This window comes from Calonectris borealis, chromosome 7, assembly GCF_964195595.1.
Source record: "Calonectris borealis chromosome 7, bCalBor7.hap1.2, whole genome shotgun sequence".
NCBI classification, from domain to species: Eukaryota; Metazoa; Chordata; class Aves; order Procellariiformes; family Procellariidae; genus Calonectris; species Calonectris borealis.
Window position 1 is genome coordinate 41,362,856 of NC_134318.1, and position 27,761 is coordinate 41,390,616.

At 39.9% G+C, this 27,761-nt stretch overlaps 1 protein-coding gene across 2 annotated transcripts in view; it reads left to right on the forward strand.

Moving 5' to 3' along the window:
- The window catches only part of DOCK1 (dedicator of cytokinesis 1), a 321,757-nt gene that overhangs the window by 12,073 nt on the left and 281,923 nt on the right, over positions 1 to 27,761 (forward strand). For both annotated transcript variants that reach the window (XM_075155288.1, XM_075155289.1), the window contains exons 2-5: positions 15,504 to 15,587; positions 21,427 to 21,467; positions 23,479 to 23,534; positions 25,065 to 25,161. In XM_075155288.1, the coding sequence (XP_075011389.1) occupies positions 15,504 to 15,587; positions 21,427 to 21,467; positions 23,479 to 23,534; positions 25,065 to 25,161 (278 nt within the window). The remainder of the gene's footprint in view (positions 1 to 15,503; positions 15,588 to 21,426; positions 21,468 to 23,478; positions 23,535 to 25,064; positions 25,162 to 27,761) is intronic.

The following is a 27,761-nucleotide window of genomic DNA, read 5'->3' on the forward strand; positions in this document are numbered from 1 at the left end:
TCCGCCCTCGCTTCTGCCTTGCAATACAGCCTGGGTTTGAAAAGCTTGTCCTCTTGGTTTATTTATTTTTTCCTACTGCTTTGGGGTCGCACAGTTACCATTTCTGCTGTTTTGCATCGGACAATCTATGGCTTATTCATATCTCATATACGGAAAATAATACTTATATTCAAGCCTATAGTATGCTCTGTCTAATGTGAGGTAATGGTGATGTTGCCTGGTGTCTGGCCTCTGGACTTGGCTGTTGGATGGCCTGGTGGCTTCGGGCTCTGCGTATAGCAATGTATCGCTTTGTATCTTTTGAGCAAAATGTGATTATGTTACAAAGCTGTCTACAGTTATACATGAAAGCTTTCTCGCTTCCTGGTTATTTTCCTGTGTATGTTTTTTATTCTGTCATATGCTTCTTAATTTTTAATGATTTTGGAACTTTTTTCTTCAATTCTCATATTTTGTCCTTACATACAGCTGCCCACCAGTTTTCTGCAGGCATTGCCCATCGTCTTGTCATCCCTGCGGGAATTCCTTCCTTCCTACTCACCTGGCTAACCCTGTTTCACCCTTCACTTTGGGAAATAGTGCGTATCTTTGGAGACTTATAACTGGGACAAATGGAAAATATGTGAGCACTGCTGTCTTCCCTCTCTTCAGTAACCAACTGTAAACTCTCTTCACTCATTTGCAGTATGTGGAGGCTGAATCATTTCACCAGCAGAGGACACGTGCACTAGGTGCGGACCCTCATCCACCTCCCGCTGTTGTACTGTCTGACTCTTGCCTGTTACTTTTTCTTATCATGACTAGTAGGTGTTGGTTGTGTCTCCATCAACCCATAGTCTTCCCGATGCTTCTTTGACCAAGAATCTTGAGAGACTTTTTTTTTTTTTGCTCCCATCTGAGGTTGGTGTGTCCTGTGGTGGTGTGGTTTTGGTGGTGGTGGCTTTTTTTTTTTCCTTGCTTCTGTGGATTGATCTCTGAAGTTTCCAGTGTAAAGGGTAAGGGGTGTAACTAAAACAGTGGTTTTACTGATAGTGTTTTTAGTAAGTTGGTTTAAAAATAAGTGGTTTGTGGCTTTTTTTTTTTACTTTAGTTTTGGAGGTTTTTGGGCTTCCATTTCAAAACAGAGTTACTCTGTAGAAGATGCGTCTTTGGTATGGCAGTATCTAACTGTGCCTCCTTCCTTGACAGACTGTCAGCAATGCCTCTAGCTGCTGACAATCTGTCTTCCACTTCTACGTGACCTCGGTCAGGTCTGTTCTATACTTTTTTTTTGTCGCTTCTGATGCTGCTCACTAACGGTTGGGCATAAAGAAGACAACCTTTTTCTCATGGACTTCCCAGGTGATGGGCAGCAGTATGCCGAAGAGCAACTCAGAATTCCTGTAAGACTGGGACTTGCTCACGGACCCAGCAGCTGGCATTGACTCCTTTTTAAAATGGATTTAGTGACCTATGACAAAGCACTGGAAAGGATTGAAATGGTGGATAAAGATCCCTTTCCCAGAGTTCTCAGTGATTGAGCTCTTCTGATGAGAAAACAGTTGTTCTTGCTCACAAGCTAAGTGGCTGGAGATGAGGACAGATATTTTTGTGGCGCAGAGGTATGTCTTGGGCAGTAGTTTCCATAGTGTGTGAGTCAAACAGAACAAAACAGCAACCCCAAACTTTTGATGGAGAGCCAAATATTCTTTTGGTATTTATTATATTACACTTTGTTTATTTTTATTTGTTGGCTTTGTTCTTGAATGTGTCACCGTAACTAAGAGTCTAAAAGGATTAAAAAAAGCGTTAGACATTTATCTGGATAATAGGGACATCTGCAGTTACATTAGATTGGATCGCTTTAACACTAAGCATTACTGTCCTAAACAGCTCTGGGACTGATAAGGTGCTGATGGACGAGGGAATTTTTTTAGTGTTGGCTAATACAGAATTGCCTGCCGTAAGGTCTCGGTGTGACTCTAAAACGCTGATTATGGGAACTGGACTTTGGGCTCTGTTTAGTCCGATCTGGTCTCTCTCCTGGTGAATCACGCTACTGGGATGTCGATGCAGGTAGGACACGTACAAGTCTTAATGTGATTATAACAAAGCCTTCGTCAAACCAGTGCCGCCTTGTAATCGTGCCTGCAACATTGGTAGGGAGTTACTCATTTAGTCAGTGTATGCTGCCCGCGTGATGGGAAGAGTGTCCCATTAGCAAGGTTTTATTTGGGGAGAAAAAAACTTCTTTGAGAAGCAAGTGAGTCTTCGAGTGCCTAAAGTAGCTCACTTCAAGCTCTGTGGGGTGGAAATTCGTATTCCTAAAAAATAAAGCAGTGGACTGGATATAGCCAGATAAGCACATTTTAATAAAGACTTGAAAGAATTTCTCAGTTATGGTACTGTTTACATTTTTAGAAGTTTTGTGTGGGTTCAGCTTGTGTTTGATTCTCTAGTTGAATGTATTCGTGAAATGATTTATTAACAGATTTTTATCAATAGCTTTTGCTGCAAAAGAGGCCTCTGTTTATTTACTGAACCGTGATTTAACTGGTGCAGATTTGTGCCTTAAATGCAGAAAGTACAGTTTGGGCTTAATGCAACAGTTGCTGGTTTCTGCAATTAGAGCACACGAAAGTGAACGTGTTCTTGGCTGAACACTGGAAGCAGTTTTAATACTATTAGGGCTTGAATATCTAAAATATTGGGATAACTGCGTGAGCTCTTACAGTCCAGGTGTGACACCATCTGTAACACAGCGTGCTGATCTGGGAGCTGTTCTTACATCAATATGTAAACTCTAAGATTAGGAGTTCATGTATTATGTTTAATAATGTCTCAATGCTTCCATAACATTTACATAAGGAGTGTGGAAAATATAAAATACTTTTGCAGAGAGGAAATAGAATAATTGCATACCAGTGTTGATAAGATAGGGTAGGATAGTGATAGCTTTGAGAAATGACTGAGTAAACTTAGTGAAAAGTAAAATATTGGTGAACTTCAGTGAAGCCTTGTGTTCTACCATCGTGTTTCCCTACTTACTGCATCTGCACATTGCAGGTGTTTCTGTTGTTACCTTTGCATGCAGCAACACAGTCTTGCTCTTCGGACACTAATGGACCAAAAAACATTTTTGAAGTTTAAACTGTTTTTCTCCAGAACACTGAAGGCTCCTAATTAAGAGGACTAAGTTGGATTCCTACAGGAAAATGGCACAAATACTCTCCTCCTCGCCACCCTTTTCAGCACCCCTCTGTCTTCAGCACGCAGGCTGTGGACACAAGTCCCACTGCAGAATGGCCTGGGTGTCTCATAGGAGGTTTTCACCAAACTTAGCCAGCGCAAATGTGTGTTGATTTATATGTTAAAAATGAGCTGTTTTGCTAGACATGGGGACTTGAGTGTACAATATCATTATTATATCGGCTAGCTATCACTAGTTTGGTTTTTTTTTAATAGTTTTGTTTTGAGGTAGAGGTCCTGCAAGTGGTGAATGAGTTGAATAGTTGAGAAAGAACCACTGGTTATTAGACTAATAGAGTATTTTTACAGTGGGGAAAACAAATGTTTTAAGGTGAAAGTGGTTGTGGAGGACATATATGCTGTCCAGTTTAGCCCAAGCTTGTGCTACCATTTGGAGCTTGCCGCATATAAACATTTGAACAGATTTAGTATCTTCTGTGTTGCTTTGGAAATCATTACAGGGAAATGGTTCTCCTTAAGCTGTTGTTTCCAATGGGGCAGTGCTAGAAACGGCACTGATCTGCTTCTCGAGCCAGGAGCTGGCTCTTGCCTCCTCTGTTGGCTGGTGCTACCTTGGGCTACCAGCGCGCATGTGCTATGTGCTAATGCTTCACCTCTTCTCAGTGAGTAGTTGGAACGATGCTGGGAAGATAACATGCGAAAAAGGAAAGAATAGTTAAAATGTTTTTTTTCTTATAGCAACAGGTTAGCAAGTCACTGCTGGGTTAGTGGCACCTTAAAGGCCCTACTAGCATTAATATGCGTGACAGTCAGTGGCGTTTTTAAAATATACTCTCTTCAGGTGGTTATGCTTAGGAAGTAAGGTGTTATGGCCTTGAGCTATTCTGAATTACGAGGGTGATTTTGAGGCTTGGGGGAGTAAGGGTGGCAGTTATAAGGGTCGCCTTTGATGCATTTCAGTAGGCTGAGGGGTGCCCTAGCAATGGGAGACCAAATTGGTCAGTAGGACAGGACTCAACAGCTGCTGGCAGAAAGTTCTGATCTGGGAATTTCCCACATTTGTTTGTGGTAGATGAACTTTAATTAGACTAGAAAAGGCTTTAGAACAATCAAATTAACTCGTGATAAAGTGTTGTGACTACAAATTTAGGTTTCTGTTGTGCAAAAAGGCATGGAGTTCAGCGTCCGTAAGCAGGTGTTCCTCTACTCTGGTTTTCAACATTTCCCAGATGTTTTTGTATTTGATTTATGGAGAGAGTAAAATGTGATGCTGGGTCTTTAAAGAATAGTAATACCATATCAGTTACATTTCCTTCTCCTTATTTCTTCCAGAACGAACATAAAAATCGGTATGGGTTCAGAGCATTCCTCTTAGGTGGGTAACATGGAATTTGTACGGATACGAGCTCCCTCTAACAGTGCTGTAAGGAAACCCCATTGCTAGTGGAAGGGGTGGATGATGAGAGACCGACTCTCTGCAGCCTGGAGCGACCCGGACAGTGACTCTTTGTTAAGGCTAGCTGCTGCGCCAACTCTGTTGCTTTTCTGAAAGCGGCACGAGGCATGTGATTTCTTACTGGTTTGGAGAAAAACAATTTTTCCCTGTTTTTGCAAAATGCCGCTCTTATCTTTTAATGCATTCAGGGCTGTTTGACTCAGTTCCATGGTTAGGTTTTTACATTAATTCCAGTATAAGGTACAACTTCAGGAAAAATATCACGTATTTCCTATTTCTGCAATAGCCTAGCTGTTGTGGAAAAGAGAAAGTGTTGGTGGATCAAACTGCAGCTCTTAGCAGGTAATTCTTCTCTCTGACTATTATTTCTAAGAAAGCAGAACAAGTTCCTTGGGGATTATTTGACTCTGGATCCATGCTCTTTTCTCTGTAGTTCTTGCTGTGGAGACAGCTTGAAAGACTGAGAGACGAATAAGGTGATGGCAAGTAAAAATAAATTGAGTAAGGTTTGATGTGTAAAAAGCCTAAACCTCCTTCTCCTCTCTTCCTCACTCCATAAGCTTTCCTGAGAAAGCAACGGAGGAATTTTGATTTTGTTTTCCCTTGTAGAAATGCTGAGGAGGAAGAACAGTAGGAAATGAAAACTTCTTCCCATCACCCAGTTTTTCCCTTGCTTTAGGCTTTTTGCTCTGCATCGTCAGCTCTATATTGCAGTGAATAGTGTCTTGCAGGGGCCGTTTTTTTGCTAACTATTTCCGCAGTAGTGTGATAGCAGTTTTATTGTGTTGAACTTGATTTTTGTAGTCATTGAAATGACTATTAAAATATAGCTGTGACATTAAGCTCACTGCTATAGAAATGCTTAGTGAAAGATACCCTCTTTGCAAAATTATGTTCGGTGCAATAGAGACCTGCTGCAATGGCAAGGGAAACGCTTGAAGAAACAGGGGACTAATGCGTTGAGCATCTTCAGATGGAGCCGAGATGAGTGTGGTGTGGATTGTTTTTGTTAAAATTCTCATGCAGATTTAACTGGGCTTCATTCTTGCTGGCTTTTGCATAGCAGCAGCAGCAAGCTGAAAAAGGTATGTTCAAAAAGGTTCTGCTTCATCCTATGAAGGATGAAGGTCCTGAGGAGCTGGCTGTGTGCATCACCCATGACCAGTCTTCTACCCAACCTGTATAAGAGGTGCTGTTCCCAATTGCTTGGGAAGCTATACGCCCTACTTGAGCACCAAATTGGCAACATGTGATTGACCATTGGTGCCTGTGCAGACTTCGTCCGTAATTTGGGCTATTTTAGCCTGGAGCACTGGATTGGGAAGGACTTCAGGGTTTGCCTGTGTTGTGCACGTGACTCTAATATAGTCCCTTTCATAAGCTGGTTTTAAGATTGAGCTTGTTGCGTTTGGGGGTGTTTGGACCTGCTTCTGTGTTTGGCAGGACAGTTTTGAACTGCACTGCTCTATTTGGGACCTCCTTCTAAGGCTGTAGTCGGTGTCGGTTGAAGTTGATGCTGTTGCCCTCCTGTGCTTGGCCACGTTGTTCTGCCATTGCTGGTTTTCCCCGATTGCTCTGAGTTACTGATGGAGCTATCATAGAAAAAGCGCTGGGGTTTTGAGCAAATTGAACTCCTTGCAACTGTTGGCTGAGGGATGAGGTGGGCGGCAGTGCTGCTGCAAGGGAAGGGGAAGGGATGTGCATCCGGGGGCACATCAGCCAGGAACGCGTGTGGAGCTGCGGCGCTGCTAGCTTTGGTCACATATCATCTCTTGGGGAACCTCCATCTAATGATACGTCCTGACATTGAGTCATGACCAGTTCATACATATTTGATCCTCTGCCAGCATTGACCGTAAGCTGAACTAGTTCCTCCCGCCTCCAGCATTTAACTCTTTGCCTGCCTTCCTTCTCATGCCCAGCAGATACCTTGATGCATTTTATGCATAGTAATATTGAAGGTTTTGCAAATTTTGCAAAGACTTCAGGTAGAGGCTGTTTTGAATTCAGTTAATTAAAAGCACAGAAGTCCTTTCTTCAGATACACGATGGTAAGCACAGCACGTGCTGAAACGCTGTCTTTGCCACCTTTGAGGATGTTGCCTGTAGGCCCACCATAGTAAGAGCCAAGTTATCACTTCTCAGTGTCCCCCAGTGAAATGTAGGACATGCAAGGGAACATCAAAACTCACTCACTTTGTGATTCTGTGTTACCAGAAGACAGATGCCAAGACATCTGCCTCTAGATAATGTTTTCTGTTTGTCTAAATCAACATTTTGCTTTTTCTACAAAAGCCATTGTTAAGAGCTTGGGGTGGTATGATTACTTCTTGCATACAATGTGTTTCAGTTAATGGACTTTGTAATATTAAAAATCTATTTGAACGTTCTTGATTGTGCTTCTTGTTAGCTATGCATTATGGCACATTATTAGTGCTATTATAGTCAATACTGGTATCTTTTTTTTTCTTTTAACACTAGTTTCAGCTTTATACCCTCAGTATTTAGTGGTGATGTACTCCGAATACAGATTAAGTAGCAAGAAGGAGGAGGGAGAAAGCTGTTAAAAGAGTGAGTTGGCATCTTACTTCATTAGCTCTCTAAAAATAAAGTATCTGGCTTAAAAGGGGGGAACAGGAAAAGCAAGAACCTGAACTTGATTCTTGGAAATCTTGGATAGGTCCAGAACTCTTTAATATTTTTTTTTGTTATTAGTGCAGAAAGAACAAGTGTATATCTTGTTCTCTCCTACTTGAGCTCTGCCTGTAGGATGTGGCAACAGGGTAGTTGCACTTCTGGAAGGCAGCATGACTTAAGTTTGAGGATTGCTCTGGATTTATGCTTATTAATTCATGTTGGGTAGTGATAAGACACCAGATGTGTTGCAAAACATATTGCTCCCCTGCATTGCCATCTGTTGTAAAACCTGATGTGTCTAGTTACGTTTATAGAGGCTTGGGTTGCCCTTCGCTCTTTCTAACCTGTGCTCAACTGACATTCGGTGCTGCACCTGTGCTTAGGTTCTCCTCTAAATGCAGAATTTATTCCTGTGTACGTTTACTAGCTGCCTTTTGAACATTTTGTATCCTCACTTGGAAGAGGGAAGGCAGGCTGTCATTGCAGGGATTTCAGTTTGAGGGGTGCCGGAGTCCAGGCTCAGGATTCTCTAACCCTCGGCAGATGTGTAGTTCATGAAGGAGAGGCAGTGCTCTTGGGCTTGTGGGATAGAGTTTCCAGATGAACCATTCCTTCCCCCGCCCCCGGAATTTGCTGCTCAGGTGGAAGAGGGGGAAAGGGAATGGTCTCACCTTTGTAAGGGAAGATGAGAATAAATCCTTACCATCTACTTAAACTTGCTCGGTTTAGTCTAGTCCTGCTGGAGAGATACCTGCGCTGGAAGTTACTTTCATGGGTTTAATCAGTAGGATGTAGTGCCTTACTGGGGAGGAGAACCATGAGCTGTATTTTCTTCATTAGCTTGGTGGTACATGAGTCTAAGAGTTTCTTCAGGCTTCTCCTCTCTTTAGGAAATTAATCATGTTTGGATGACAAAATAACTGGAATATTGAGAAAGAACCATGAACCAAGCTTGGTGAGACCAGGAATGACAAAACACAAGGTGACTTCAGTAGGGCAGGAAGACCTACCCTTGGTTAATACACACATGAAATAATTGTCTTTAACAAATCTTAGGTGCAACTCCTGACTCGTACACTTCTTTTTTTTTTCTTCTTCTTTCTCCATTAGCCTCTGCTGTAAAAATTGGAAACTTGTCCAGGTAAGTAACAGAGGACTAAGGAGTCTAATACTGAAAGCAACCACTTTCCTTTAGAAAAAATAGGAGGAAAACCTTCAGGTTTCTTTTATTTTTAATGCTAGAGAATTTGCAAGTGACTTCGCTCTCACCTCTGTGGTTTCAGTCTGCTTTTATGGAAAAAGCACAATTATGATTTTGGGATTTTTTTTTAAAAGACTGTAAAATAAGGCTGATAATGTGTTAAATGTAGTTTGCTTTCTTTCAAGAGTGTGGAACGATTAATACAGCCTTTAATGTGAAGTAATTCCAGGGAATATTACACTGTAACATTTTTATGGTATCTTAAGATATTTCAGCTTTCACACAGTCAGAGAAAAGCTTTTCTGTATATATTGATGTTACCTCTGTTTGTTTTTTCCTTTTTAACCCCTCTGTCACCTCTCTAACTCTTCTAGCGTTGCACTCCTCTTTTTTCTAATGCACGCAGATTAATGAGTGCAGTTCTGTAGAGGTGTTTGTTTTGTATTCTTTAGCAGTAAATGGGTTTTTAGTGCAATTACTGTAATGCCCTATTCATTGTTCCTTTCTTTATCAACTCGTAGAGTTGGAAGAAATTGCTCTTTCTATGCCCACGCTAATCCTTTGCTTTTGGCACTTCAGTACTTTTGTGTAGATGTGCTTTGTGGCTGCGGGGGGAGGAGGAGGGGAGCAGGGAGAGCCTTTAACCCGGAGAGTCGCTCGGCTGAAAGCACAGCTGATGAGGAAAAATATATTTGGTGGTGCTGAAACCTTCTGTCCTGCAGCATGGGAATGAGAGGTGACTTCGGGATGGTTTTGTCACTTTGACTTTGTTCTTTGTGTTTTCTCTTTTGCCATCCTCGTTCTGCTCATGACATCTCGGAGCTGAAACCCAAAGTTCACTGACACATTTGCTGGATGCTCTTCAGCCTTCACGTCAGCTAACCTCGACTAACAGACATACTAAATCCATATGCCGCTGGCTTTGTTCACTGCAGATCTGAAGAGCCACAACTGTTCTTTATGCATCAGCAGCATGTTCCCTATAAAATTAGTAGGTGCCTTCCCTATCATGAAGACTTTTGGTTTACCTCAGTTTTTATAAGCAGGTTAGATATAAGACTGCACCTGAAATGTTCTGTTCGGAAGCCAATGCGAGTGTACCTATAAGGTGGTTGACAAGGAAATACGGTCTGTAAGTGTGATTTTTGCAAATGTAATAGGCCCTCACAGCTCTAGATTAAATCAGTCATAGTTAATGATGCTTAGAACTGGAAAATAAAGCTCTTCAGTTCTTTGTCCACACCTTTGAGAAAATGTTGTGGTCATTTTCTTCAGCAGGCTAACTTTGTAATTAGAAAACGTTGGTCAGATGCAGGTGTCTGAGAGGTGCATAGCTCATGCCAGAGGCATCAGGGAGCAGCTGCCCCCTTTATCTTCTGAAGGGTCTTCTGCAGGGAGAGCAGTCCCCTTCTCCTGGAAGGAAGTCACCTTTACAGGTGACTCCCTTGCTTATTTAAAGCCGATTGCCGTATACTGGGCTCTAAGAACCTGATAATTCATCTATAGTGCAGACTATGGCCTCAGCTGAGGGAAGTGGCGCGGGGCTGCAAGTGTCTGAACTAACTCCTGTATTCCTTCTGTGGACAGGCAGAGCGTTTGTAGCTCAGAAAACAGCATTTTTCCTGAGCTCCAGTGACTTTGGTATCTCTTCAGTATGGTCTCTTAAGTTGGCCCTATCAGGCCAATGAGATGTATCCCTTAAGGAGAAAATACATTGTAAATAGCATTCTTCTAAACGATAAAGGATGAGAGTATTCGGTTGCAATAGAGGAGCTTAGCTGTGCCTCTTCGGTTGTATTAGAGAGGAGAAAAAAAAATAATCTGTGCATGGATGAAGAGCATCGGGATGTTGTATTAGTGTTAACCATGAGGTTAACTTGCACTGGCTAGGTCTTCGTCATAAATCTTTTGATGCTTAAGTAACCATGCTCCTTATCTTGCTTGTGAATTGTATAGCAAAGGTTTTTCTAACTTAAGAGGCTGCGTAACTTCTTTGCCAAAACAGCGAGCCTTGATTCGCAATTCAAGCACAATGGGGAGGCCTGACATTAGCTGGTGTAAGTATTCCTAATGCTCCATTTAGCTTAGAGCCCTCTAAGCTAAAAATCTGTCACACTGACAACTGGATTTTCCAAATAAAGCAAAACTTATTTCAGTTAAAAAAAAAAAAAAAATGTGGAAGTTATACTTCAGGCTTTTAAATATTGTAAATGGTGTCTCAGAATACAGTTGATCAGACAAAATATAAGCATACCAGTTTCATGCTTTATTCTTCCAAATTTTGTCTTTTCCTTTAAAGCCTCGTTATTTGCTCCAGTCAAACATTTTTATCTGTCATAACATCTTTCTGATGTCACTCTACATAAAAAATTAGCCTGAGAGGGAGTTATCTGCTAGTTTATATAGGAGTATGCAATGTAGTTCAAGCCTTGTTTTGTAATCACAGGGGTGGAATGCACTTTATAGTTATTTTAGTTGTTTGCTTCATGATCTGTTAATGCGGCTGCAAGCCAAAAATGTGATTTTTTTTTTGTTGTTGTTTTTTGTTTGTAGGCCTATTTTTCACACATACATATATTTAAAGATAAATCTTTCCTCCATGGGCATTGCTCCTCACTCAGTTCAGGTCAGTGGGAGCTGTCGTGCACAGTAATTACCACTTATGGCTATTTGTCATCTTCTGTCAAAAGAATTGGTCATTACAGTGAGGCTCCTGTTTCGTGACTCTCCTTGTTATGATAGACACCAGTTAGCACTCTTGGATATAAATTTTAATGTCTTTTATTCATAGCTGCCTTTGATCCTTAGTGTTATTTCGTTTAAATGTTTGAGAAATGCTTAGCTGAAGGGTGAATTGAGTACAGGACTGTTTTTAATCTGTCATAATGCAAAATTTTTCCTGACTGGGATGTCTGGTACGAGGCAGCGAGATTGCTTGTCGGGGTCCTGAAGGTGGAAGACTTGAGTTGGATTCATTTTTGGATGTGTTGAGCACCCACAGGTCTTCCCAATTCTAGTGACAGCTGTGTTCAAGAGATCTAAGTGAAGACCCGAAGGATGGAGTTAGGCATTGAACTCCAACGACACAAGTTTGGAGGAGTTAGTATTGACTGCCTAACTTTGTCTTCCCTGGTACGCGCAAAAACTTAACTGAAAACATTTCTGATGAGTGTTCTGATGAGTGTCCCGCGTGCCGTGTGTTCACCATCGTTAACATCCCTCTGCTCAGAGCAGTTAAAAATGTTAATTTTTGTTAATGTGTTTTTCACAGAACCCTCTTCTGCAGAATAGCACTTATGGCTTTGAAATATTCTGCACCAGATACCTAGGAGGGAGGGTTTATCTCTCTTGAATAATGAAAAAGTTAACAAAAACATTAGAACAGGGATAGCTAGCTTGGCTTGTTTTGATGTCAATAAAACTATATTACTTTCTAAAGCTTTCATTTAAATACTGTTGATATTAGTCTCTGCGATGTGCTTGACCTTTATTCTTTTTACCCTGAAGTGTCCTATCCTCTATTTATAATCTTACATGCTATACTATGTTTTCCAAATTGCTTTTTCTTTTTTTTTTTCCATTTTTGCACTCTGATATATTTATTTGCTTCTTAACTCTAAAGCCTGTTGTCTGTCAAGCAAGAGGGTACTGCAGAGAAAAGGACCAAGGCAGCCCATCATGTATTGATTGTTGTTAGCATTGTAAACTGGAATTCAATAAATTCTGGGGAGGATAAATAGTAACTCCTGGAGGTTGAAAATGAAGTCGCAGCCACGGTTGGAGGCAGCACCGGGCACCGTGCCCTGTCCTCGTGGTGGGATTAGACCTTCTCATGTGCCCGCTTGGATGTTTCCTGCTTGCGCACTTGGGGCTAAACTGATTATCAGATTTGAGATGAAGAAAGTATTTTTTGCCAGTTACCAACTCCTGTAGACGTAATTTATGTTGTTGATCTTCTGTGTAATACAGGCTCTAGCCTGATTCTTAGGACTGCTCGGGAATAGGAGAAAATTGGGCAGGTAAGTGAGGGTGCTTCCTGGGTCCGACGTCTGATTGCTGATTGCCTTTGTAACTGTGGCTTTTGGCCTTTTGCTGTAGGTTTTAAGTTTGAGGGTTTTTTTGGAAGTGCTTTGTGAACCTGTAATGAACGCAGCACGTGTCGTTAATGTCCTGTGAACTCTTGGTCTGAACATCTGTGAAGATTTTCTGCGAGAAGGGGAGGGCTGGTCTCTCCTACATGTAACTTATCCCGTTCTTTCTGTTCCAATAATAATACCAGAGTCCTACTGGAGCACCTCTGACTGATGCTGCACACCAACCGCGTCCCTGGAAGCTAACATAGATGGAAAAGCAAGTGGTTATCTGAGGGATGGTAGAAAGTTTTGAGGTAGCTATCATATTCCAAAAATGCTTTCACTCCCCGAAGAGTTATGACAAATAGTAAGAAATTTTGATTCTCGGGTATTTTTAAAAACTACCCTTTGGCACTGTGTTCTGGAGGCTGTCACTGTAAAGAGGAAGTCTGTGCTCAGAGAAGCACAGCACTTTATGTGCTGGAAACGTGAAGATGAGAAGTACGTAGCTTCTCATGGTGAAGGAGGAAGACTACTTTTGCCATTTCCTTAGTTGTTAAGAATAGTGTTTAAAACACCTTTAAACTTGGTCATCTCATTGGAGGGAGTAACTGCAGTTACAGAGCTGTGCAGAAACTTTCACAGGTCCACCTCGAGTATAGTTCATTAACTTCAGTCTTGTGAAATACTGGAGTCGCTGCCTTCGGTCACGCGGAGCTACTTGGTATTGGAAGATTTTGTTTCTTGCAGAGCGTTTGCTCCATGAGGAACGTAAAAATCTAGCTCTAGGAGTCATAAGTCTTTTGTTTTTCAGATTATTAATACTTTTTTCCAACCAAACCTAGTTTGCAGCGTGTTTGTCAGATAAATTTCCTGTGTTCTTCTAGGAATGGCTAATCTTAGTACTCAGAGTTTCCAGATTTTCTTTTGGGAAGGGTAGGGAGGAGTGGTCTTTGAATTACTCTTCGTTGTTGTAGTTTATTATCTTCTGAAGATGGCAGTTCTCAGAAATTCTGCTTTCTTATCAGCCAGTTCTTTGAAAAACAACCCATCCCCATGGTTTCTATTTATTGGTTATGATGCCATTTCATTGGTGAGTGGGGTAATGTATCTTTCCCATTTGAATTATCTCTGGTAGTATATACCTGGCTACCGTTTTTTCAGAGCAAACCAATTTTTGTTCTCTCCAAAGTGACTCCCTGGCCAGAAGTGAAGCCTAGCTGAGCGTGGGCAGCCTGCGGGTCGGTGGCCGTGAGGCCGGCGCTGCTTCCAGTGGTTGCTTTCAGCATTATTTTTTGCAGTTGTCCTGGTGTCGGCTGGGGTAGAGTTAAATTTCTTCCTAGTGCTGTGTTTTAGATTTGTATGAGAAGAACGTTGATAACACTGATGTTTTCAGTTGTTGCTAAGTAGTCTATAGTCAAGGACTTTTTGGCTTCCCATGCTCTGCCAGATGCACAAGAAGGTGGGAGAGGGCACAGCCAGGACAGCTAACCCGACTGGCCAACGGGGTATTCCATACTGTATGACGTCATGCTCAGTATATAAATAGGAGGCGTGGTCCAGGGAGTAGTGATTGCTGTTTTGGCATTGGTCGGTGGGTGGTGAGCAATTGCATTGTGCATCACTCCTTTTGTATCATCATTATTATTATTATTACTACTATTACTATTTTCCCTTCCTTTTCTGTTCTATTGAACTGTCTTTATCTCAATCCACGAATTTTACTTTATTTTCCTTGATTCTTTCCCCCATCGCACTGCGGGGCGGAGGGGGGGCAGTGAGCGAGCGGCTGTGTGATGTTTGGCTGCCTGCCGGGTTAAAGCACAACAGCCGTTGACTTCATCGTCGGCTGAAGGTGTTCATCCAGTGCTCCTTCAAGGAAGATTAATGTGGGTGGGCATGGGTGAAGGCTGACCACTGGTCTGGGCGACAGCGAGGAACAGACTCCAAGGGTTGAGCTGGAACTCATGACCTACAATGTAGTCAGTTTTGGAATATACACAGCTGCGAGGTTTGCTATTTAGGTGCAGCTAAACAAATCTGAGAGTTTCTCTCAGTCCAGAATCCTTTCTGCCCTGCTTTAGGTCTCCAGTAGTGACACCAGCTGTGCGTAACTTGAGGGTCCTTCACATCTCTCGCATTGTGCCTCTTGCTGCTTATAGTCCTAGATGGTAGGACTCCAGATTTTTTCTGAATTCAGCACTGGAAAAGGAATTGGTTTTCACTTTGTTGCCATTCTTCACCCTGCTTGTCACTGTAGCCACTCTGAAATATTTGTGAAAACAAATGTATTTGGTAAATTTGCAGGTTGTGGTGGTGCAGGTTGTGGATGCTGTCAGGGTTTGCTAATGAGTAAAGTATGATAACTTGTTAATAATACTATAAAATGGGGGCTAGGACTAGTCTCTCCCATGAATACAGTGGGTTGATGCAGTTACCTCTGGCACTCAGGAATTCTGAAATCATGTTGTTTTTAAATATGGTATGCATGCAGTAAACTAATCCAGTGACTGAGAAATCATTCTTTAATATTAGTGGTGCTAATTTGAGTTTTCTAAAGACACTTTCTAGGTTTTCTGTGCATTGAGCTGACAGTGGAAGACAGTGCAGTTCATTACAGAACTGCATAAAATTGACACAAAGTGCTGGAAGACAGGCAAGTACAACAAAAAAATTTGAGTGTGTTGTTAGGAAGAAGCAAAGCATTATAAATGGAGTGAGGGACTACCTTTAGAAAGTGGACTTGTGGCTTTTTGAGATTTGTTACAAGGGGAAATATTAATGGATTAAAGGACTTGACCAAATTTTTGCAAATTTTTGTTACAAAATCCTTTCCAAAAGGTTGAGAATGGCAACGATGAGTAATAAAAACAATTATGTAGAGAAACAAAAATCCTGGAAGTTATGTTGTCTTGCATGTGCTAACAGCAGTGTTTCCTCTGTCCAGCTCTCTACAACTACGATGCAAGGGGACCAGATGAACTTTCCTTACAAATAGGTGACACTGTGCACATATTGGAAACATATGAAGGTAAGCTGGCAAAAGTTGCATTTAAAAACATTGTTTTTGCAATTGCATTACTTTTCTGTTTGTGACTTTATCTTCTTGTGTTGTCAGGTGATGAATTACTTTCTTGCTAAAGGACAAAACATATTCTTTCTAATGAACACAGAATTAACTAATGCTAGATATAAATAGAGACTTATGTGGTCGATACCTGCTGAATAACCATTTTCTTTTCTATGGAAGATGGATGTTTGCATAGCTTTATTTATATGGATCAATTGTAGCATCTGCCCTACGTTAGATAAATGATAGATGCTTTTTGGATACCCTCGGGTAATGCAAAAGAGCCTGCTGCTAAAAGAAGTTTAATCTGAATTTGAAAGTCACCTGGGTCCTAAATTATTTATGTCTCTCGTATAAGATGAGTACATGTGTTACAGTGCCGTGGACTGATTTCAGGCTTTTCAGATGCTTTGCTTGTTTTGATATGAAGCTGTAGAAACATTACATGTACCAAAATCTTTCCTCCTTGATCCATGTAAAAGGGAATTTGAATGCTGAGTTTGATTATCAACAGAATGTGAAGATTGTCATAACACTTTTCAGCTCTTGCTTGATCCAGTACTGAGCCAAGCAAAATACAGCTCTTTCGTTATATCCTTGACTTGAAGTTTTATGGTCTGCTGCAGTTTGGAAAGGTATAAGTAGCATATAACTAAACTGTGTTTTTTCAAAATATTGTAACACTTTTTGTCTTGTGGAAATGTGATTTTTACTTTAATATATTGATTTAATTTGTTTGTTTCTCTAGACATTGATCTTTTGTACATCGGTGTGATAAATTTCTTTTAGATATTGGCTTAATAGGATTTTTAAATTGTTATATTTACTAAAACAAACAATGCTATTTCAACAAAAGTAAGAAGCTCTGCTCATCACTGTGCAAATGAATTTTCTCATTGTTCCTAGGCTGGCATTTTCTTACAGAGTTCAGCTTGCTGCTGCAATGCCAAGTTTGACTCTAAGCAAAGTAATCTTTCTGCTATCTGACATTATATGCTTTAATAAAAATCTAATAATGCAAAAATTTTAAATGCAAATTGAATGATTTAAATATTGTGCAGCTTTGTACTTCTATATATAAATAGATTTATCTAATGAATGTGGGAGAAACTCTGAATCCTGAATAGGGTATGTGAAACCATATCAAATGATGACTGCTGCCAACTAAGTGGGACAGTGGAGATGATTCACTTTTCCCCTAGACTTGAATAATAAAGACCTTCATACTCTCATGGTTGTTAGGCTTCAAGCACATGGGATGAGTTAATGTTAAAAGAAATGCAAATAAGTTAGTGTTCTTCCAAACGTTTTATACAATGATTACTCATTACATACCTGCTGTGATGGGAAATTAGGTGCCATAATTCTTATCTCTTTTGTTCACAGAGCTGCCATTATTAGGTAATTATTTGAGCTTTTTGATCTTCAAGCTCTTCTATACAAAATTTGTGTATATTGTGCCCCAGGAGGTTTCGTACCATCTGCGCTAACGTCCAGGTGTGCGTCTGGGAACTTCCCTGCCATCGGTCCTGCCTGTGTCAGGGTTGAGTTAGGCTGCGGTGGGATGGGCCAATCTGAAGAAAAGCCCCCTAATGATATGAGCATGGGACAGAAAAGTTGTTTGAAGAGTCAGTAATACCTTTTTGCTGAGGATCTGTGATTCTGCTTCTCAAAGGTCTACCCCTTTTCCCTGTATTTAAGACTGGGAAAAAATTGGCTTGATATCTGATATTGATATCATTGATAATGATATTGATAGAATTGATACCTGCTGTATTATGCATTCTGCTCTTGGCATCCTACTGTAGAATTGTTACTGTTTTGAAATAGTTTTCTGCAATAATTCTTAAGTTAGGAGTAGTTTTGAAGACTTCTATATGTCCATGCGCTTTGAAGTGGTAGATGGGGATTGTTTGGGTTTTTTTTCCTCTCTGAATCTGCTTTGTTGTCAAGAAAAGCTTATGGTAAATCTTTGCTCAGTTGGTCTTCTCTCTGCAGACAAAAGAGGCTGAGAAGTTGGGAGGACTGGGTCTCATATGCGTAGTCGAAAAGACCCTCTTTTAAGGACAGTCAGGTTTCTATAGGATATCATGTTGCTACCATGTACTGGAAAGCATTGCTAAGATGGACTTTACTTGTGTGTTTAAATTTTTTTTTTTTACCTGTATGTAGAACTTATTTTACAATTTGATTTTATTACTGAAACATTTTAATCTTTTAAATTTTAATCAAAGAAAACTTCTTTCCCCCCTGAAATGCAGGAAGAAGTTTATACAAATAATTCAATATGCAGATCCTGTAAAGTTGGAGGCTTTTTGCAAACAGCCTATATTTTTATAGGAGTTATCAGATTGGAAATGAGTGTGCACATTTCACTGTGAAATCTCAATGTTTGAAAGCTACTTTCTGGAATAATTGATCTTGAAAGTCAAATTAATGGTTTTTCTTTCAGGTAGAATTGCAGACAATTTTATTTTTCAGTTAGAATACTTCCTCTCACTCCTTTTAATGTGAGCCTTACAGGAAAAGCCAAACAGCAAAGCCATCGGCCTTCATAAATGTTCTTCATCTTGCAAGGATTGTATTTCATAGCAGATATGCCAAAACAAATATTTGCCATGTTGTGAATTAGTACTTGCCTCATCTTTATCTTCTTAATTCTGTTTCTTTACATTATTTGGTGGAATGGGCAAACAGAACATATGATCAATAAATGTGGCTTATTAAGGTGAATAGCTATTAAATATAATAGTAAGTAAGCCTCAAAACCAAGCTCGTGTGTTTGAACAGTAGTTCATTTCTAGTGCTGCTGTGGGAGGGGAGTTTGGGTTCCCAAATAAGTATTTTCAAATAAGTTACTCCTGATACTGTGGGAATAATTAGTTGTTGGTTGCAGCTTTTTTCTTTTTTTAAATGCAGCAAATATCTTATCTGGGTAATTGTGTAGCAAATAGGTGCATCATTCAAGAGAAGCAACAGTGATTTTTTCCCTTTGAGTGGCTTTTTCAGCTTTGACAGACACACAAATATTTCATTGGTGTCTTTTCTTAGTTGGACATTTACGTGGATGCATATTTTTGGCCGTTATATCCCATAGTATTTGTTAAGGGAGAGGCTAGAAACCCTGTAACACATAGTAAGCCACTTAAAAGCCCTTAAAAGGTCATTTTAGAAAAATATTTATGGCATCAGCCTATTTTCCTCTCGCTGGCATTTGGTCTGAAACCGAATTGGCCATGAATAGAGCGAGAAGGATCTGGAGCTCTGTGCTGTGTGCTCCAGGGAAGCGTTTGACATCAGGTATTTGCCCTCTCTGCCCTCAGGCTTTGGGTTTTTCATTCTTTTTTTTTTTTTTTCATGATCTCCAAAACTGCTGAGGCTACAAAATCAAGTTAGGTGGGGTGGCAACATAGGTTGATAGGTGCATTAGAATACCTTCTTAATGTGATTAACAAGCACACGTGCTCATGCAACCCTCTACCCCTTGCTTTTTTTTAGTGTGGAGGACTATATCTCGCTCACCTAAAACAGCGGCTATACTATACTTGTTTTTCCCTTCTCCAATGTCTGACAACAAACCTTATTTATTATGCGTTGAAAAAAATCACAATTTTGTGATCGTAATTACTTTAATTCATGTTTGTGAGGGACTTGGTCACTTTTGTAGTGCCTGCGTGTGGAGAAGAACTACCCTCATGTTACAGGTGGAGAACTAAGAAACTGAATAGTCTTTGTTTTGGGTACGACTCTCTATGTTTTAGAGACGACTTCATGTATTTAAATTACATTGCCTTTATACGTGCGTGTTCATGGCAAGACTCAGTGCCTCCAGTTGAATTAGCTCTCTTTGAGTTCCCCATTGCATAGCTACAGGCTTGATACCCAGCAAGAAGAACATTTAGGTGGTGGCTGCCAGTGAAGAGCCTGGTTGGACTTGCTTGGCCACATTAGGACCTCTGGGATGAGTGGGAGTGTAACCAGTTCTCCAAGGCAGATTTTGGCTGCTTTCTTGCCTGCAATCTCTTGTAGCTTTTACTGCTGGCTGCAAAGCTCCAGAAAACAGAGGTTCAGCGGTGAGGAGCTGTCTTTGCTACGTCACTTTTTAATCCGCAGGTGCAATGTGGTGTCCTGAGACAGACAGCACAGAAGATGGGATGGGAGAAGCGAGACGGCAGAGATAGTGTGGTTGTATGTTCTTTAGTTTGTACAGTGCATTTCATCAGAGTTTGGTGCTTATCAGTTTAGACTCCAGAACTTCAAAACTAGGGGAATTTAGTTCTTGAATAGGATTGAAATCTCTGCATGTCTGTGCACAGATTTCAGCCAGTGGAGTAAGCATTTTCTAGCGGAAATGCTTTGCCCTCTTTGCACCTGAACCAGAAACTATGCATGGTCGTTTCAGCAACAGTTTTTGCTGATATTTGCTGAAAGCAATGGAAACGTGAGCTGTGAGGCCATTGCAGCCTCTGCGGGGGTTGTAGGCAGCAGATTAAAGAAGATAGCACTAACTATCCCCAAGGATAGGCTTCTGAAGCAGAGTGAAGATGATGAATCATTTTACCCTTTGCTACTGGCGAGAGGAGGAAAAATCCTGTGTGCTTGAGACTTTAATTTGTATTTCTAGTCCCAGAGTCTAGATAACTAATTTATCAGCATGTGTCGTCTTCCTTGAACTTTCTTCCTGCTCTAGTTGTTAACAGGAGTGGGAGTGTAGGTTTTTTTCCCATGCCTCCTTTGTGATCCCCCCATCCTCACCCATGTTGACCTCTGGAGAGGGCTGCATCGCTGTACAAAAACCCCGTTTGCAGGGCTAGAGGGGGTGGTATTGCACCCAAACTCAGTCTTCCAAAAGCTGCTGCCAGAGCAGGGCAGCTCTGGTCACCCGGGGGGTTCCCTGGGGTGCTGAGCAGGAAGGAGCGAGCGAGCCATGGCACAGACAAACAGAAATACTAAATAGCCCCAGTGCAAGCGTACAAGCGACTGGGGCAGTACGCACGGAAGATCTCATCTGCTTTTTCTGGCACGATATCTTCCATGAGGCAAAACAACTGTAGTTTGTAGGGTTTTGTTTTTGCTTTGGTTATCCAGTCGCACTGTAGTGGAATGGCTGGAGAAACACTAAAAGCTGTAATGGTGATTGCTTGCAGATGTGTAACGAACTGGGGGCATGGTAAACAAGACATTACCTCCCAGTTTTCCAGGCGTGGCCGCCTGCCTGGGAGTATGGTACAGGCTGAATAATCGTGCGGCATCGGGGCTGCTGTGGGGTGGGTGTTTGCTACCTTGTGCGGAATTAGGGCTGTGGGGCTCCTTGCTCTTATATTTTGATGTGTGAATCATAAATACCAAAGTATTCTTGTTTTCTGAGATGACAAATGGCTGATCTACGTTTGGAAACTTGCATTTGTGGAACTTAAATAGGTTTTAAAATCAATCTAGTCAACCAGTACATCTCTGCGAAGTTAATGCTCTTAAGTTGGTTTTGTTTATGTTGGTAAATTACTAATTGAAATGAAATGAATGACAGTTAAGCGCATCATGTAAAACGCCATCTCTGTCATGTAGGCTTCTCCATCAGTCTGTTCATCATCACTCTGATTTTTATAGCTTCCAAGAAGACTTGTTTTAGCCAGGATGTTAATCCTGTAGGGAATTTAAATTCAGGTGGGGTGTGCGTGTGCATGTTGGCAGGGGTGAAGCATGATCGGAAACCATGTTAAGGTGCTGTTGAGCTGAGAAGAAACAGCTGCTAGGTGACCTTAATGAACTTTTTAATGCTTTTTCCCTTTTTCCCTCCTAGGTTGGTACAGAGGTTATACACTACGAAAAAAATCTAAGAAGGTAAGTGTTGCCAGAGCAGAGTGCTCATTTTTCTCTTGGACAGAGATGTATTATGGCATTGGGTGTGGTGTTATAATGGAGATCTCGTGCACAATTACGTTACGGCATGGCAGCAATTCACCATGTGTCCACTGCTCTCTAATAACCGCTGGTGTGTAGTCTCAATCTGTAGTGAATGTGAATTTTTCAAGTTAACTGAAACTTATTTTAGCAAGGCCTAAAAGCTGAGTTGCAATTTAATTTTTGCAATTGTATGTGCAGGGTATATGTATGTGCAGTCACTATAGGTGGATTGATGTGCATCAGCTTGTTTTCTGCAGTAACTGGTGTACCAGAGTCTTTGCCTCAGTAAAAAGTTCAGAACTTTATGTTCTAGTTGATCTGTTTAGGGGCTGACGCTTTGCTTCACTGTCTGTTAAATAACGTATTACTCGTAAAACGCAATTGCATCTTGGAAAGTGATACGGAGATCTATGTTGTGATTTTCAGTCGTTCTCTGCGAGAGGGGGAGTAATTTTCTGCAGTGTAATTTTTCCTAGTTGTTAGGCTTTCAGTGTGCATAAGGGCTGCTGTTTATAGCAGCCTTTCTGAAATAAAAAAAAGGAAAAGCACAAATACAGCTTATAATACTGTGCTTTTTTTTTTTAGCTTTTTACTTTATAGTAGTAATTAACCAGAATTAAATGACTTCTGGTTTTACTTCTTTTTTCACTTAAAGTAAAACACTTAAAATGTAGTGTTTGCCTACAGAAGTGCATTTTGAGTTGCATCTGCATGTCTAAAAGTACAGAGCTGGGTGGTGTGGTTCGTCCCACCCATTTCCTAACCAGGCCTGTTCTATGGTTTTTCTATTCTATTTTGACATTTTCTTTTTTTGGAAATACACTAAATTTCTTATGAACCATATTTCACGAACATGCCTTGTACTAGCCTAAGAAGCAATTATGCATTCTTCTTGGCTTAAATTAATTCCATGTGTTGCTGCATTTGTCTGACTGCCGCTAAATTTAGTGCTTTTTTCTTTTACCGGGACAAAAAGACCCCCCTCGCCCCAGTTTCTGTAGCTTTCTAAGAATTTTTTTTTTGTGTTCCCAGATGATAAGAAAACTGAACTACTACCTCAAAGGGTGAGGTGGAGGAACTTATTTTCTCAGCTTGACTTGAATTATTTTTTAATATGAGCTTACGCTATTTTGAAACTATTATTGTATTTCTGGAATCTTGAGATTAATTTAGAACATTTTTTTCAGAAAAGCAGTACTGGCCTTTTGCAGTACTGTCTGTTGAAGAGGTTTTTGGCTTGTAGAGCTAACGATAGGTTGGTGGTAGAAGACGCTACGTTATATATAGTCTATGTACTGTTGGTTGCAATGCAGGATGCGTGCATTCTGCGCATACACGTGCCCGTTTATGTCACAGCGAGGCAGCCCGGTATACTGCCCGTTCTCACGCAGTGTTTATTTTAACGGGAAGCCTGGAAACACTGGAGAAGACACTTAAGAACAGAAGCAACATCTTAGAGCAGGGTAAGAAAGCTTGGTTAGACGTGAGGAGAAGCAAGCAGTGGACCTGGATCACAGGCAAAATGTCATTTTGGAGTAGATCTATGTAAAATCATCTATCTCTCACACTTTGAAAAAGAAATCTGTCTTAACTTGCGTCAGTATATAATCATTCAGGGACATGGAGAATCGTGGCAAAATGTACCTTGAACTGGGGGAGGAAACACCCCTTTGCAGGGCTACTTACGACAGGGTATCTGTGCTCTTTTCTTCAATATTGTGAAAATAGGCTTAAAAACACTGAGTCTGTGTTTGCTAAGGTTACAATAACACCTTCTTGAAAGGATATGCAATAAAAAATTTAAACGTACATTAAAAAACCAAAACACCACAAAACTACTGTGATGCTTAAGAGGATGTGTCCTGGCATATTTTTAGGTAATAGATAACAATATGTTATGTGCAATTGGTTATTTAAAACATTTTTTTCCTCTCCCTCCCTCTCAAAGGGCATATTTCCTGCCTCCTATATACATCTTAAGGAAGCAATAGTTGAAGGCAAAGGGTAAGTTTGATTTGAAAATAATGAAAATCCATTTTCTTATTTGTATCATTATAATTTCGGTGTATTATCATGTAACTTACACTTGTTTCCAGTTAATTAAGGAGCTGATGACGAAAATGTGTGTGTTGCTTTTTTAAAATATTTTATATTGGTAGCTCACCTCAAGTTCGAAGGTGCTGTCATTAGCAGTGCTTCTGGCTAGTACTGTCCTTAGCTGCGTGGTCATATAGTTGAGCTAAAGCATAACCTTCTCTGTATTAATGTAAATGTTTCAGAAGAATTAATAATTTACCATTTTTCTCTATAGCACTTATTACTTCCTTGACTAATAATTACCTAGATTAACTTCCTCCACTCCCTGCCCCCTGCTTTAGTTCTAATTTCAGTTTTCCCAACTTCTTTTATCTTCCAGCCTTTGAGTCTTATGCTTTTGCCTGGTGTATTAAGAGGCCTTTGATATTAATACCTTTCTTTTATGCAGATGACATTTAAGTAATTTCTTAATTCCCTCTTCAGTAAATGTTGTAGACTGGACTCCTCGCTGAAAGCCATTATCCAGGCATCGTTCTCTGCTTTACCAAGAAGTTCTGTCGAGTTGTTCATTTTGTGATTCCCCTGCTCCCTTGCCTGATGTGTGCAACGGTAGATAGTTTGGGCTGGTTTTTGTTATTTAATAGCTGTTAAAATTCAGATCTTCATATATCAAATCAGCATTGCTGGACACGTGTCTAAAAGTTCCTAACATTGATAAAAAAGTTTAGTTAAAAAGAACAGGGAAAAAACCCAACCAAATCCCAGGAAAAAAGTGTGAAGTGAAATTAATAAATAATTAGCCAGGTATGAAATGGAGTGAAACAAGATTAAAATATTTTATTCCTTTGTGCCCGATTTATTTTTATTCACTGTTAAATATGTAAATGATAAAACTACTAATCATGAGATTGCTGCATAATGACATCTTTCTTGCTGATTACTGCCTTTAAGTACCCTACTTCTGAAATGTTAAAAAAATCTAGCTGTTGTTTCTTACTTTCATGGCACACAATTTTAAAACAAGTCATACAGAAACTTAATGGTAATGGCTTGCATGCTTAGTTTTTCTTTGCAAGACCAATATTTTGAGAAACAATTACACATTAGTATCATGGCATTGTAGGTTGTGCATATCTGGCTTTCATCTTGGTTGCTTCTTCTAAAATTAGTGTTTCAATAATAAATGGTATGATGAGGTATGTATTGATATCGTTATCTTGTGAGTATAGAAATAAGGAGAAGAAAAAAAGAAGCATGAGCTTAGTAGAATAGTCTCAGCCCACCGAAGTACCCTTTATGTTGTGGGACGTACTCGTGTACGCTGCTTCTTCTGTATGTGATGGTACATTCTTTGTTAACTTATACATTTGCAGTATGTGATGTTATTTTCAATCCTGTCATTATTGAATTGGTTTTGGAAAGAAACAGTTCCTTCCGAGAAATGATTCTGCCCTCCTACCCAAAACTACTACCTAATACAAACTTTTTTCTCTTAAGACAACATGAAACAGTTATACCCAATGAGCTCCCCTTGATTCAGGAGGTTACCACTACGCTGCGGGAATGGTCTATAATATGGCGGCAGTTATATGTTGTAAGTATCAACTTAGGAAAATGTTTACAATACTATACAGTTTGTGAAAGGAGTGATGCTATAAAGGTATACTGAGAAGTATGAAGGAACTATTAATAAAATTCCACTTCTGTTACTGTTTCTAAAGGCTGCTTTTAAAGCTGAAAAGCTATTTAGTATCTCCTGTGTTAAGGCACAAATCTGAGTAGTGTTCCTTTTGAGTGTTTTCTCAAATACTGTGTATTTCTTGTGCAGAATCAGGTTTTTACAGAGTGTTACCTTGATATAGCAGCAAATTGTTGAGCTATTATGACTCCCTTTTCATGGGACACTATTATACAGAATACATTGGATTTTTAAGATATATATTAGATTTTTCCAAATCTGTAGACAATTGTGTTAAAGAAATGAAGAAAATGGTTTTGAGGGCAGTTCTTAAGGCTGTTGATCTGTGTAACAAAAAAATTGAATATTTGATGTTGAATTTGTGGGTGTAAACTTAAACCTTTGAAAAATCATTAGTGTAGCCTTTTACCTCTCAGTATTCTTGTACTTGAAGTTGATTGTTCCCATTTTATCTTGATCTTAAGTTACATGCCTGATTATTTTCATATGTTTAAGTTCCAAGCACATAAGAATATATTCTTAGAAATTTATAGTAATAAGCATTTGCATTGATAATCTCTCAGGTGAGATAATTGAAAAATACAATAGTTGTGAAACTACACGTATTAAAGTATTCCTAAGTAAGGTCTAAATAGTGTTCAAATGTACACTTAAAAATGCAGTTCGAATGTAAAGCAACAGTGTGCTGTAGGATGTGAGGTACGCTAGCTCAGACCTCTCATGCTTTCGTCATGTGAGGTCACTGTAACAAGATAATGGGAACATGAAAGTCCTATATTTAAAGTAGGGTTTAATGCACAGTCTCTGTTTCTTATAAATTTGTTTGAAATATTTATCATAAAAGTGCAAGTTGTGTAATGAAGACACTAACTGGAATTGAAGATGTTTGTGTTGACTGATGTGGTTTTTAATCACACCCGTGAAAATAAAGATTAAAAATACAGTATGCTGGAAGTGATGTGGTGTTGTAGTAGATGAGATGAAGGATAATATGTTAATTGAAGAGAAACAGATTACATATTAAAGAGAGAGCTTTAACATGGTGTGATACTAGAGAGGTCATGTGTTGAGGAGCAAGGAAGAAGTAGACAGGCAGAAGCAAACTAGGAGGAGCAGAATCTGCAGAAGGCACTGAGAACAGCTTTGCCCTTGGTTCCACTGATACGTGCTGCTGAGGACAGTGAGGGTTACATTTTGACCCTGATGTCTGGTTTGGGGAATTATCCCGAGTATGAAATCTGATACTCTTTAATGTCGGAGAAATACCACTTGCAGAACCACACAAGACTTGGTTGTGGTGCACATATTACAAGAAAGGAGGAATAGCAAGAGACATCGTTAGAAGTTTTCTTACCAAGACTTGTGTGTGCTTGTTGTAGCAGTAACTTTTAGGAAATTATAAAATTCTCCTAATGTGGGAATCGCTTGTTCTAACCGTTAATGCTTAACATCTCATTTGTCGTGCATTTACTGCCATGAAGACACGTGAGCAGCTAAACAATACTGCAGTCCTTTGCTAATAACTTTGAATTCAAGAGCAGGCAAGGTGTGACGCTACCAGTGGCTTCAATTTGGTGGCAGAAGGGGTTGCAGTGCCTGTTACAGCTTTAGTAGATTACTTAATGAGTTTTTTTATAGTTTGTATCTCAAGGATATCTGCTAGATTAATTGCATGTGGTCAACTGCCAAAAAGAGCATTGATGCACTGGGATTGCCTTTTCAAGGGAAATACGGTTTACTGGAGGTAGCCGGTTTCAAACTGGTCAGTCTGCAGACTAGAGAGATATTCCATGTTGTCCACATCTTGCATATCAAAAGTCATTAAATGACTACATTTATGCCTTTATTCAGTTTGTAATTTGTGTTTGAATATTGAATAGGTATTCAGTTTTGATTTGCAGATAGCAGAGGATGTGGCATGTTCATGATTGCCTGCAGCATCGAAAATCATGAACCTCTTTCCCATTTGGATTTGTCTGTATTTAGCTTCCAGCCATATGTGCCTGTTGTGTCTTTCTCTGCTACATTAAAGAGCTTTTAATAACGGGTATTTTCTCTCTGTGAAGGTTCTCACACTATAATCAAGTCAGCGTTTTGATAATCTGAACAGACTGAAGTCTTTAAGTTTCACAGTTAGGTATTTTTTTCCCTGAGTCTTTGAGTCATTATATTCTTTTCCTGCACCTTCTGCAGTTTTTCATTGTCTTTTATTTATAGTGGAGAATTTTATTTTAATTATTTAATAATTCCAGTTGTTTTCAGTCAAATAAGGCCTGGGTGTAGTCTGAATGAAAGATAGCTACATGTAGCCTGAGTAACTCATTGATGTAGGGTGTTTAGAAAGATGTATTCTTTTTAAGAGTGTATTGAACTGAGTGTATTGGCTTAGATTTTGAGGGTTATGAAGACAGTAAGAGAGACTGCTTCTGGGTAAGATCAAAGCATTCAGGGCCTCTGTGTTGTCTTTGTCTCAACGTTATCTTTCAGAATAAAAA